Source organism: Pristiophorus japonicus, chromosome 15 (genome assembly GCF_044704955.1).
Source record: "Pristiophorus japonicus isolate sPriJap1 chromosome 15, sPriJap1.hap1, whole genome shotgun sequence".
Lineage (NCBI taxonomy): Eukaryota > Metazoa > Chordata > Chondrichthyes > Pristiophoridae > Pristiophorus > Pristiophorus japonicus.
The window spans coordinates 69,917,505-69,930,622 of record NC_091991.1 but is presented as its reverse complement, the minus strand read 5'-3'; the positions used below and the strand labels follow the sequence as shown (position 1 = coordinate 69,930,622).

Here is a 13,118-nt window from a genome sequence, read left to right as displayed (position 1 = left end):
CAACCAGCCAGAGTAGAAATGATATTTGTTTTACATTTCAAGGTGCATCTGGCCTTATTTTTTCATACATTAAAATGAAAATGTGATTGATTGATTCATTGTATAGAAATGTAATAATGGGACTCTATCTACATGGGGTCTAAGCCATTAGAATTTGTTTCCAATTTTGTTCCCTTTACCTTTCCTATAGGTGTTGACTCCACATTGAGTTGCACTTCCATGGACACCAGCTGCCCTCCACTACCTCCATGTCCATTAGCCATTCTTGGTGTATGAGCCTGGACAGTAAGTGTCAGCAGGCTGTTCAATTGCAGTGGGCATCACAACCAAGTCCAATATGTCCTTGGAAATTCAGCACAAATCAATCTTTTCAAAAGAACAAAGGAGAAAAGTGGGAGGGGATGCGTATTGGGAGAAAAGAATAGATGCATGTAGTACAATTTTGATAGAATTGCTGATTTCCTTTGATAAAGGTTCTGATGAAAGACATAGCCACCCCTGTGCCACCTGAAGATGTCAAGAAAGTGGTGCGAAAGTGTCTGGAGAAGGCTGCCTTGATCAATTACTCTCACCTTTCAGACTATGCCAAAATAGAAGGTTGGTAACGTTTGATACAGCCATCCATGGGCAGAGAGAGCCAATTGGGTCCATTAACTGAACACTTTGTGACAAGTCATTCTTTCCCATTGAACAAATCCAAGCTTCTGCAAATGCAAATGCCTCATTAAAATCTCAGCTGGTGAACTGCACTCTTTTTCTATTCATTGCTTTAATCTGCCTCATGGGACCTCCTTCCAGCACTGAAAAGCTTTCACTAAAGCTGTTCTCTTTTCCAGTCCCTTGTGAAGCCTTGTTAAATAAATCGTTGTTATATTTTACATGAATTTAAATTATCTTTTTTTTTAACCATTAGCTAATTTACTTTCTCTTCTTTCTACTCCCTTTTTTTATCATTTCAAGCAGCCAGTGGGAAGGAAGCAGGTAAATAGATGCATGTGTCAGTTGATGGTTACACCTTTTTAAACAGATTCATTGTCTGATAATATATGTCTCTCGGATACTTGTCCCACAATCATTCGGCATGTCTTTTTTCTGGAGGAAGATTGTTGTTATTCATTTGACTTGCACCCAAATATATTGAAAAATGGATAGTGTTGTTCCATTTTAGAAATTCTGCACATTGTACTTAACGACTTAAAGGCACTTTGCGTCTTGTGGGAAAGGCCTGCAAGACAACTTGCTCTCTTTAATAAAACAATACATACAATCATGTTTCTTTCAACCCACATGGCCAGATGGTGCATATCCAATTCTTTCTGATGTAAGTTATGGTGGTGAAAGGCACATGTATTGATTAAAGGCCCACTAATCTTTGCATTCACGTAAGAGGATCAGGGTACTGGGGCTTGAAAGTTGGAAAGGAAATGATTAATTTGGAATTTTTCAAGGAAATAACAAATTATATTGAGAAGTGGAAAATACTAATTGTGATTGGTTTTAATTAAGTAAGTGAAAAAGGAATAAGTGCAGGCATCTTAAAGGGGAAGCAACCTTTTAGAGTAACACAGCACATTGAATGATAAATGAGAGAGAAAGCTGTATTTTTGGACAACCCGAGAAGCAGTTGTGTAACTGCCATTAAATTCAATATGAACACAAACAATGGAACAAGAGGAAATAAGATGAATTGGTACATAGAAACTGGGAAATTTAACAGGTCACATGCAATCTTTAGACAAAGGCCAACATTATAATCCTACAAATGAACTTGACGTCTATATTGTAGTCTGATAACTATTGAAGTCTTGTACCAAGGAAATACATAAAGTCAATTCAAAATGGGATTTTGAAAGATGGGTCCATCTTTAAAAAATTATTGGAATCTCTGGAGGACATAACTGAGTTGGTGGATGGTGGTAATAACATTGTTTTCAAAATATATTTAATAAGTTTCCCTGCAAAACATTTGTGATGAAAATGAAAGCGTGTAGGGTTGAGAAGGAATGTACATTTGGTCATGAATTGGTGATAAAGGGTATATTTATCAACATTTCTAATTTGACCAGCAAATTTGCCCAAGGCTTTGTTAAAGTTTACCTACTGTTCCGAATATTAGCATTATGCGTATTGGAAATTGAGTACAACTATACAATGTATTGGTAAATAGGATGTTCTGAGGAGAGACATATAATTGAACAAGATCTACAGAGACTTAACAGCTAGGCATATTAATGACATCTCATGAGAAATGTAAAGTGAAAAACCATTTGGGCTAAAAGTAATAAATGTGAATACACACTGAAAGGTATATTGCTGAATAACGTGGAACAAGAAAATTATTTGGCTGTGCTAATTGGCTAAAAGCTGAAAATGTTATCAAATTATATGTTAATGATTGTCAAAGCAAATAAGAGCATCACGCTATATTAATGAGTGTTAATTCCCACTCTAATACATTGCTAACACTAAACTCATGAGTTTAATTTTCATTAGATAGCTTGGTTTGTATAATGTTCCTTTGCACACTATTTTAGCTCCCTCGTTATCCTGTTTATTTTAAACGGGTTAATGTTCCAATAACCCACAAAAGAATTTTGACCACATTAAGCTCTACACAGCTAGAGAAAATTAAAATCTTTCAAACCTTTTCCTCCAGTTTTTCTCAACATGCAAAATGCACCGAAACACCAGAAACCTTCAAAAAGTGATGCATTTTTGAAAGGAAGGAGGAGAGGCAAAATAAACTAAATAGTACATTTTTTTAAGGGGGTGCAGGAACAGAGAGACCTGGGGGTTCATGTACATAAATATTTGAAGGTGTCAAGACAATTTAAGAAGGCTGTTAAAAAAAGCACATGGGACACTGGGCTTTATAAATAGAGGCATGCATGCTATGCTAACCTGTTATAAATCATTGGTTCGCCCACAGCTGGAGTATTGTGTCCAATTCTGAACACCACACTTTAGGAAGGTTTTCAAGGCCTTGTAAAGGGTGCAGAGGAGATTTACTGAAACGGTACCAGCGATGAGGGACTTCAGTTATGTGGAGAGACAAGAGAAACTAGGATTATTATTCTTGTTAAAGCAGAGAAGGTTAAGGGGAGATTTAATAGAGATGCTGAAAATTATCAAAGGATTTTGATAGAGTAGATAGGGGAAAAAATTCCACTGGCAGGACGGTCAGTAACCAGAGGACACCGATTTAAGATAATTGGCAAAATAACCAGGGAGATGTGAAATCTTTTTACGCAGCAAGTTGTTACGATCTGGAACGCTCTGGAAGGAAAAAATTGCAGGGCTGTGGGGAAAGAGCAGGGGAGTGGGACTAATTAGAAAGCTTTCAAATGCTATCCAAGCCATAGTGGGCTAAATGATCTCTTTCTGTGCTGTATGATTCTACGAGTGGATAGTGATGTAATTAGGAAAAAAATACAAAAGTGAATGGGTCAGGACTTTGTAAATATACTTTAAAAAAATGTTTCTGAGAATATGGTTGACACTGGCAAGACCAGATTTGTGACCCTTCCCTGGGTTGCTCTGAGAAAGTGGCGATGAACCTTCTCTTCGAATTGCTGTAGTTTTTGTGGTGATGCTCCCACAGTGGTGTTAGATAGGGACTTGCAGGATTTTGACTCTGAAGTGATGAAGGCACATGATTCCAAAAGTTAGGATGCTGCGTGCCTTAGTGGGGAATTGGTATGTGAAGGTGATCGTGCCGCTTTTGCTCTCCTTAGTGTGGCAGTAAAGCTTGCAGACTAGAAAGTACCAAATTTAATGCTCCATCTGTGTTGGGCTGGCTTACTTGAGTTGGGATCCCAGTGGTGTTCTCCAATTATCCTAAATGTCCTCTTGACTATTGAGAGAAGAAACAGCCAGGGCTCTCATTCCTGATTGCTGTCCAGTGGCCCACTGATGGGGGAAATGTGCACATGTAAACATCAGGTGAGGATAGCATTGCCTTTATCTGAAAGGACAAGATGCAGTGAAAACAATATTGTTCTGATTGTTTAGGCTCAGACATGACGAATGCCCACTTGGGCCAAGCACAGAGGACTGCTAACACTTGTGGAACTGTACTTCAGCACCTTCAGGAGAGGACATGAAGAATGAGACAGGGTTGGGAAGGAACATTTTTTAAATGGTATGGGAGACGGGGCAGGAATGTAGGGCGAGAAATTGCATAGCGTCCCATTTGGAGAGCGCAAAAGTATCGGCAGGCGAAAAAGATTTGATTCTGCTGGGAACTTCCGCTTTAGCGCTCCAAGAGGGAAGTGGAGCACTAAATTAAGCGCTACCACTTCCCTTAGAGTGGTGAAGGGAGTGAGAGGGGCGTTAGCGGCAGACGCTAAGCAATGTTCGGGGCAGCACTGCCGGATTTACTGGCTCCTTCCCTCCCTTAAAGGGAAGGGCTAATGCTGCACTGATTGAATCTTAAGGCTGTGGCTGTTGGGCGATGGCACCTGCGATACGCGCATAGCAGCCCCAAGCAGTCTAAACAGGGCTGAGCAAGCGTGGGGTCCAAAAAAAATCTAAATTCACCACACGGGACATAATTACATTTTGCCCTACCTGACCACCACTGCCTTTAATTAACGGTTTCCAAGTGGCCAGCCGAGGTGACAAGGCCGCCTACAGCTGCCATTGTTGACGCCCGGCGATGCTACAAGGGTAGGGAGCAAATATTGCATCCGGGGCGGTAATGGGGCGCTGTGTACCGGATGACATCACGATCTCTGGCGTGCAAGAGATCGAGGCGGTAAGCTTTAGTGCGCCGCAAACGCGCCAAGGAAGTTCGCGGGCATCGCTGATTTTGCTGTTCCCAGTCGGTAACCCCTTAGCGGCCCGTTACCGCTCCCCCGAGACGCTAACGGGAGGCGCAAACTAGGCCAATGTCTCCCCCATAGTGTATAACATGTGGTATGGTAGCAAGACATTGAGACCAGGCATTGTGCTTAGTAGTCTGATCTCTGCCGGGCTGCAGTTAGGTTATTACAATTGGTCTTAGCACCCCTGGTCTAGGAAGTGGAAACATCTGCCATGATTCCTATTCCTGCTTACTATCCAGTGACCCATGTGGAAAGTGTGTGGAAGTTCGGTGCCAATTCAGTAGGGAAATAGGAAGCAAGAGCTTGATGCTAGATAGGAGTTGAGGTTATGATGGATTTATATCGATTGTGAAACCAGAAGCAATGCACATTATCAAGATGTAACAGGACTCACTGTATAACTCTGTTAAGAATGTTATATTAGCATTCCTTCATTGGCCACATTTTGAAATGTATCAGCAGTAAAGTAACTTAAAATTAATAAATGTTAGCATTGTTAACGGGTAACTGAGGAACTTCTGGTCATAGGCAGCTACAATGGTCTAAACCTACAGGGACAGGGGCTTTACAGTGAAAGCTAGATCCCTTCTTGGGTGCAGTTAAGGCAGATCCCTTATTAGTACAATACATTAGAACATAAGAACATAAGAATTAGGAACAGGAGTAGGCCATCTAGCCCCTCGAGCCTGCTCCGCCATTCAATAAGATCATGGCTGATATTACTCCCAAAGAGAGTTGTATATTAAAAGTAAGTTTACCTTTAATTTGGTTTGAGTTTTTTATGTGAAGACTGATCAATACGTAAGACAGCCACACTTAAAGTTTTGCGTTAATCTTCAGATGGTGCTGCAGCCACGAGAGGAATTGTGATGACTATAAAGATATATTTTGCTAAGATAAAATTCTAAGGTTATTGGGAAGGAAAAAATATCCTCATTTGGACTTGGGATTCTAGAATATAGGATATACTGAAAGCATGCTGAAGTTCCATGGGGTGTTGTCCATCATAAGATCAATGCTGTGGAACCACAACTTCCTGCTTGACATCTTCCACTGTTATCAAATTGAAAGAATCTCTCTCATTCGCTGCTGGACAGTAATTCAATGCAAAAGGCAAATTATTCAAGACTCCTCAAATGTGTGCCCTAACCTTTCAACTAAACTGAATTCCCCTGCCAGTAGAAACAGTTCAATCAGAAGAGATCGTGCTGTTGAACAGTTTTTTTTTGTTTTGTGCGAATAAATGTACACAAAGAGTAGAGTGAATAATATAACCAACTGGCCCGAAAATATGAAACTTTGTTTTTTAGTTTGTGTTTTTTTTGCGACTTATTTTGTATTTTATTTTATCTTGTTGTTATAAACCTAATAATTCTTTTTAAAAAAAAGATATATATATATATATTTACTTCTCCCCACTCTTCAGGCTGCCCTGCATCATTCAGCCACTCCAACAGAGAATTGGCATTTGATCTGCTTCTGGGCCTTTGCTCTTTTCAGTTGCTAATGGCCAGTAGGTGGTGCTTGAGACTGGTCCTGGTTGGCTTGCTCTCTGATTTTTCCCTCCCCAAAATTTCCAGTTGAGAGAGAGAACTCGCCATGTAGGAAATCTTGAGAGTGAAAATGCAAGATTGGTCGGAATTCCAACATACTGGGCCATCTCTATAAATCTAATTGTTTCTCTCAGGGCACTCTATGGGGTCACGTTTCGGGCTGCGCCTAGAACAACGCCCCCCCTCCCCCCCCCATTCCCTACACCTGATTTGTAAACCACGCCTGATTTTTTAAGTGTAGGCAAGGTTTTTCTGAGCATACAAAAATCTACACTTACTCCATTCTAAGTTAGTTTGGAGTAAGTTTTCACTGCCTAAACTTTCAAAACAGGCGTAAGTGGCCGGACACACCCCCTTTTGAAAAAAAAAATCTGTTTCAAAATGAAACTGTTCTAACTGACTAGAACGGGAGCAAACTAAATGCCAAGAATTGCAATTTCTAAGATACTCCATTCTAAACCAGTTGCTCCAAAAAAATAGGAGCAACTCGGGCCAAAATTTGACCCCTATAATTCATCTGCTTTATTACTTAGCATTTTATTTTTTCCAATTCTGGCTTATGCTACATAGCATGCTACAAACTGAAAAACAGTATATTCCACAGCTCTCCCTGTCTTAGAATTTGATATGTCGAGGCTATATACTCTCTTCTACCCCACTTCCTATTCCATGAAAAAATGGCTGCAATTTGCAGTGAAACTTCAAAATGGATTCCTTTCCAGAAAAATATAGTACCTGTAGAACCATTTTCTGTATATAAAATGGCTACAGAACCCAAAATGGCAATTTAATCCATTCTAAAAGTTTGTTATGGAGTCCAAATACTGTCATCTAGAGGCACTCTTCGGGAAATTTCTCAACCCCAGTATCATTTCACAATCGTGATGGGCCCAAGAAATAACACAATCTAATAGTTACGGGGAAATATATTAACATTTCAAGGTCTGTGTAATTCTGTTCATAACTCAAGATAAGATGTTTTATATATATATATATATATATATATATATGTTGAGAAATGTTCCCCCATTAGCATGTGACTCACACTACAGAACTGTGGACTATATCGAAAAGTAATGTTACCTTTGTACTGATTCCAAAGTTGATCACTTGCATCAACCACTTGAGCCTCACTGCCTCCAATTTATCATTTCAGCTGCACCTTTTGAATTGTGTTGCAGGCTTGTAATGTGCTCTTGCTCGCCTGTTGTTTTCTACGGGTCATCCAACACTTAAGTGCTTTTTTTATTATTTTGTCCATGCTTGTGTCTGAAGTATTCACAATAATTGAACAGCTATGTTGAGACTCAAATTTCCATTAATATATCTGTACAAAGTGCCCTTTCACCAACACTCCATTATATTGCCGGGGCTGTTAATTGAACTGCTGTGGATGCCTGGAGCCAATGGCCTGAGTGCAACTCAGCAAAGTGCATTCTTTTTAAGATATTGTGTGTTTATGCCTCATTGCTTGCCTTTGCAATCTGCCTCTTCATTATTCTATTACATGGTTATTATTTGTTCTCTCTCCCTTGTTCTTTTTTTATATATATTAAAAACCCATCTTCTTCGCCTGAATATCACAGTGCAGTCACCCAAGTCTAAGCAGCCTCCATGGCAGCTTCTGCCAGCCAAAAAGCAGACGAGTGTGTCCGATCTGAAGCAAAGTGGCATGTCTAAACAGAACACAAGTACTGTAATTGCTTCTTTCATGTGTCCGGCAGCCTTTGACGGTGTAGTTGGTGTATAGTGCAGTTGATTTGTGTGGCTTCTGCATGTCCAAAATACATTTATTCTGCACCTAATGTCTTTCTTCAGATCCTTTTTTGTGGCAGAAAGCCTCTTTTTGGTTTTGCAAGGCATGTGCCAAGGCTGTCCACTCCGCTGTTTCTTTAGTTTTATTTATTGCAACAAAATCCCAAGGAGATCTCTTCAAATCAATTTTGGTTTTAAGATGAGCTTTTTTCTTCTGGTGCACAAGAATCAACAAAGAGGGCTCTGTAATCACAATCTTCCATTGAGAAGTATTTCTGGGGACTAGATTTTTAAAAGGTTAGTGTTAACAAGCTGGCAATGGGCAGAGATAATTGGATTTTAAACCTGTTGCTAATGATGCTAAAGTAGAGATTAGTGTCAGCTATGTAACACTCTCACTAGAATTTGCCTTTTGGGAGCATAGCATTACACATACCATGCTTTATAACCAAGGTCAGTGCTTATTTCATAGCTCACACTAATGATTTCTTTGTGATTTTTTAGCAATGGGATTTATGCACAGTGACAGTAGGTGTCTCTTATTGACTTGGAATTGCTATGCCAAGGATCTAAGGACAAAACTGCCAGGTCTAAAGAGCTACAGAGAGTATTAACAATAAGAAAGAAATACAAAAAAGCAACACTTATATAGGGACATATCACATTGTCAAACATCTCCAAGCTTAAACGGTGTTGGATTAAGCAGTGCTCAGACTGGCTAAGAATCTAGTGGATTTTCGGTTCTGCTCATTTCGGGGCAGTAATGGCGGTAGGGCGGTAAAGTTTGCACCCAGGAGCAGTTTGCGCCACAGTCATCAAAATTCAACAGCTGGGCCCTGAGTGTGGGATGGAGCGCGAAGGGAGACGTTACACTCCTATCATAGAATCACAGAAATTTGCAGCACGGACGGAGGCCATTTCGGCCCATCGTGTCCACGCTGGCCGACCAAGAGCTATCCAGCCTTATCCGACTTTCCAGCTCTTGGTCAGTAGCCCTGGAGGGTACAGTGCTTCAAGTGCACATCCAAGTATTTTAAAAAATGTGGTGAGGCTTTCCGCCTCTACCACCCTTTCAGGCAGTGAGTTCCAGATCCTCACCACCCTCTGGGTGAAGAAATTTACCCACCTAGCTCCTCTAAGCCTCCCCCCAACTACTTTAAATCTATGGCCCCTGGTTGTTGTCCCCTCTGCCAAGGGAAACAGGTTATTTCTATCCGCGCCCCTCATAATTTTGTATGTCCCCTCAGCCTTCTCTGATCCAAAGAAAACAGACCCAGCATCTCCAATCTTTCCTCATAGCCAAAATTCTCCAGTCCAGGCAACATTTTTGTGAATTTCCTCTGCACCCTTACCAGTGCAATCACATCTTTCCTGTAATGTGGTGACCAGAACTGCACAGTATTCCAGCTGTGGCCTAATCAGTGTTTTACTTGGTTCAAGCATAACCTTCTTGCTCTTGTATTCCATGCCTCGACTAATAAAGGCAAGTATTCCATATGCCTTTTTAACCACCTTGTCTAACTGACCTGCTCCCTTCAGGAATCTGTGGTCCTGCACTCCAAGGTCCCTTTGTTCCTCTACACTTCTCAGTGAAGTAACATTTAAAGTGTATTCCCATGTCTTGTTAGACCGCCCCAAATGCATTACCTCACACTAATTCGGATTGAATTTCATTTGCCACTGTTCATCCCACTTGACCAATACATTGATATCTTCCTGCAGTCCGCAGCTTTCTTCTTCATTATCAACCACACAGCCTATTTTTGTGTCATCTGCAAACTTCTTAATCATACCCCCAACATTCAAGTCCAAGTCATTGATATATACCACAAAAGCAAGGGACCCAGCACTGTGCCCTGATCATGCCACTGGATACAGCCTTCCAGTCACAAAAAGACCCATCAACCATTAACCTTTGCTTCCTGCCTCTGAGCCAATTTTGGATCCATCGTGACACTTTGCCCTGGGCTTTTACTTTCATGACCAGTCTGACATTTGCTAAAATCCAAATACACGACATCATACGCACTGCCCTCATCGACACTCCTGGTTGCCTCCTTGAAAAATTCAATCAAGTTAGTCAGACACGACCTTCCCATAACAAATCCATGCTGACTATCCTTGATTAGTCCATGTCTTTCCAAATGAAGATTTATCCTGTCCCTCAGGATTTTTTCCAATAATTTTCCCACCACTGAGGTGAGGCTGACTGGCCTGTAATTACTCGGTCTATCCCTTTCTCCCCTTTTAAACAAAGGTGCAACATTAGCAGTCCTCCAGTCCTCTGGTACCACACCTGGTGATTTATTCACTTTCAAAGCTTCCAAGCCCCTTAATAAGAATATAAGAACATAAGAAATAGGAGCAGGAGTAGGCCATTTGGTCCCTCGAGCCTGTTCCGCCATTCAATAAGATCATGGCTGAGCTGATAATGGATTCAGCTCCATTTCCCTACCCATTCCCTATAACCTTTTACTCCCTTATCACTCAAAAATCTGTCTATCTCTGCCTTAAATGACCCAGCCTCCACAGCTCTCTGGGACAGACAATTCCATAGATTTACAACCCTCTGAGAGAAGAAATTCCTCCTCATCTCAGTTTGAAATGGGCGGCCCCTTATTCTGAGACTAGGTCCCCTAGTTTTAGTTTCCCCTATGAGTGGAAATATCCTCTCTGCATCCACCTTGTCGAGCCCCCCTCATTATCTTAAATGTTTCAGTAAGATCACCTTTCATTCTTCTGAACTCCAATGTGTATATATTATATAATACTTCCTCTCTCACTTTGTTTATCTCGTCTAATATTTCACAGTCCTCCTCCCTCATTGCAAAGTCTGCATTGTCCTTCTCTTTTGTGAAAACAGATGCAAAGTATTCATTAAGAATCATACCCATGTCTTCTGCCTCCACACACAAATTTCCTTTGTGGTCTCTAATAGGCCCACTCTTTCTCTAGTTATTCTCTTGCTCTTAATGTATTTATAAAACATCATTGGGTTTTCCCTGATTTTACTTGCCAACATTCTTTCATGCTCTCTCTTTGCTTTCCTGATATCTTTTTTAATTGCACCCCTGTACTTCTTATACTCCTTTAGAGTTTCTGCAGTATTGAGTTCTTGGCTTCCCTTTTTTTCTTTATCTTACCCTATATGTCCCCTGACATCCAGGGTGCTATAAATTTGTTAGTCCCACCCTTTTTGTTAAAGAGAACATATTTGCTCTCTACCCTCAGGATCTCCTCCTTGAATGCCTCCCACTGCTCTGACACTAATTTACCATCAAGTAGCCATTTCCAGTCCACTTTGGCCAAATCCCATCTCAGCCCAGTAAAATTGGCTTTACCTCAATTGAGAATTTTTATTCCTGGTCCACCTTTGTCCCTTTCCATAACTACCCTAAATCTTACTGAATTATGATCACTAGCACCAAAATGCTCTCCCACTGATACCCCTTCCAGCTGCCCCTCTTCATTCCCCAAAACCAAGACCAGAACCGCCCCCTCCCTTGTTGGGCTTGTTACATGCTGGCTAAACAAGTTCTCCTGAATGCATTTTAGGAACTCAGCACCCTCTGTACCATTTACATTGCTTTTTTGCCAGTTAATATTAGGGTAGTTGAAATTAACCACTATTACAGCTCTATAGTTTTTGCACTTCACAGCAATTTACACACATATTTGTTCTTCTATCTCCCTCTGATTGTTTGGGGTCTATAGTACACTCCCAGTAGTGTGATCGCCCCTTTTTTGTTCTTCAATTCAACCCATATGGTCTCATTTGATGACCCCTCTAACATATCATCCCTTCTCATAGCTATAATTTGTTTCTTTACTTAATACTGCAACCCCCTCCTTTTTTACCCCCCTCTCTATCCCGTCTGAAAATCCTGTAATCAGGAATGTTGAGCTGACATACCTGCCCTTCTTTCAGCCATGTCTCAGTAATAACTATAATATCGTAATCCCAAGTGTCTATCTGTGCTCTCAGCTCATCTACCTTATTCCCAATACTCCTTGCATTGAAGTATACACCATTTAGTGGTGACAAACTCCCTTATTGTCTAATTTCAAGCCCTTGTTTCCTCTGTCTTCCAAATTTACTTTCTATTTTTCTGCTGCCCAATTCCAGCTTTGCTTCTCTCTCACTGAATCCAATCTCTGGTTCCCTTGCCCCTGCCAAGCTAGTTTAAACCCTCCCCACCAGCACTAGCAAACCCTCCCATGAGGATACTGGTCCCGGCTCTGTTGAGGTGCAACCTCCCCCAGAAATGGTCCTGATGCACCATCTCTCCAGCCACGCATTCATCTTCTCTATCCTACTATTTCTGTACTCACTAGCACATGGGACCAGCAGTAAACCGGAGATAACTACCTTGGAGGTCCTGCTTTGTAATCTCTCTCCTAGCTCCCTAAACTCTGCCTGCAGGACCTCATCCCTCTTTCTACCTATGTCATTGGTGCTGATATGGACCACGATCTCTGGCTGTTCACCGTCTCCCCCCAGAATATCTTGCAGCTGCTCGGTGACATCTTTCACCCTGGCACCACGGAGGCAACATGCCATCCTGGAGTCAGGTTTGCGACCGCAGAAACACCTGTCTGCTCCCCTGACTATCGAATCCCCTTACACTATTGCTCTTCCATTCTTCTTCCTCCTCCCTTGTGCATCGGAGCCACCTTTGGTGCCGTGGACTTGGCTCTGGCTGCACTCCCCAGAGCCACCATCACCCCCACCGGTACTCAGAACAGAATATTGGTTGGAGAGTGAGATGGACTCAGGGGACTCCTGCACTACCTGTCTAGTCTTCCTCTTCTGTCTGGCGGTCACCCAATCCCTCTCTGCCTTCACACTCTTTAGCTGCGGGGCGACCACCTCTAGAAGCGTGCTATCCATATAGCTCTCAGTCTCACAATACACGGCAGTGACTCCAGTCGCCGCTCATGCTCTGAAACCCGGAGCTCGAGTTGCTGTAACTGGTAAGACTTC

The 13,118-nt window shown here is 41.6% G+C and overlaps 1 protein-coding gene across 8 annotated transcripts in view; it reads left to right on the top strand.

Annotated features, from left to right (window-relative positions):
• Positions 1-13,118, top strand: part of cadps2 (Ca++-dependent secretion activator 2) — an 863,559-nt gene that overhangs the window by 662,592 nt on the left and 187,849 nt on the right. For 4 of the 8 annotated variants that reach the window (XM_070900583.1, XM_070900582.1, XM_070900585.1 and 1 more), the window contains exon 16: positions 474-597. In XM_070900583.1, coding sequence (XP_070756684.1) covers positions 474-597 — 124 coding nt within the window. Of the gene's footprint in view, positions 1-473; positions 598-960; positions 982-7,965; positions 8,071-13,118 lie in introns of all 8 variants that reach the window. The other 4 variants (XM_070900580.1, XM_070900578.1, XM_070900584.1 and 1 more) reach the window with 2 other exon arrangements.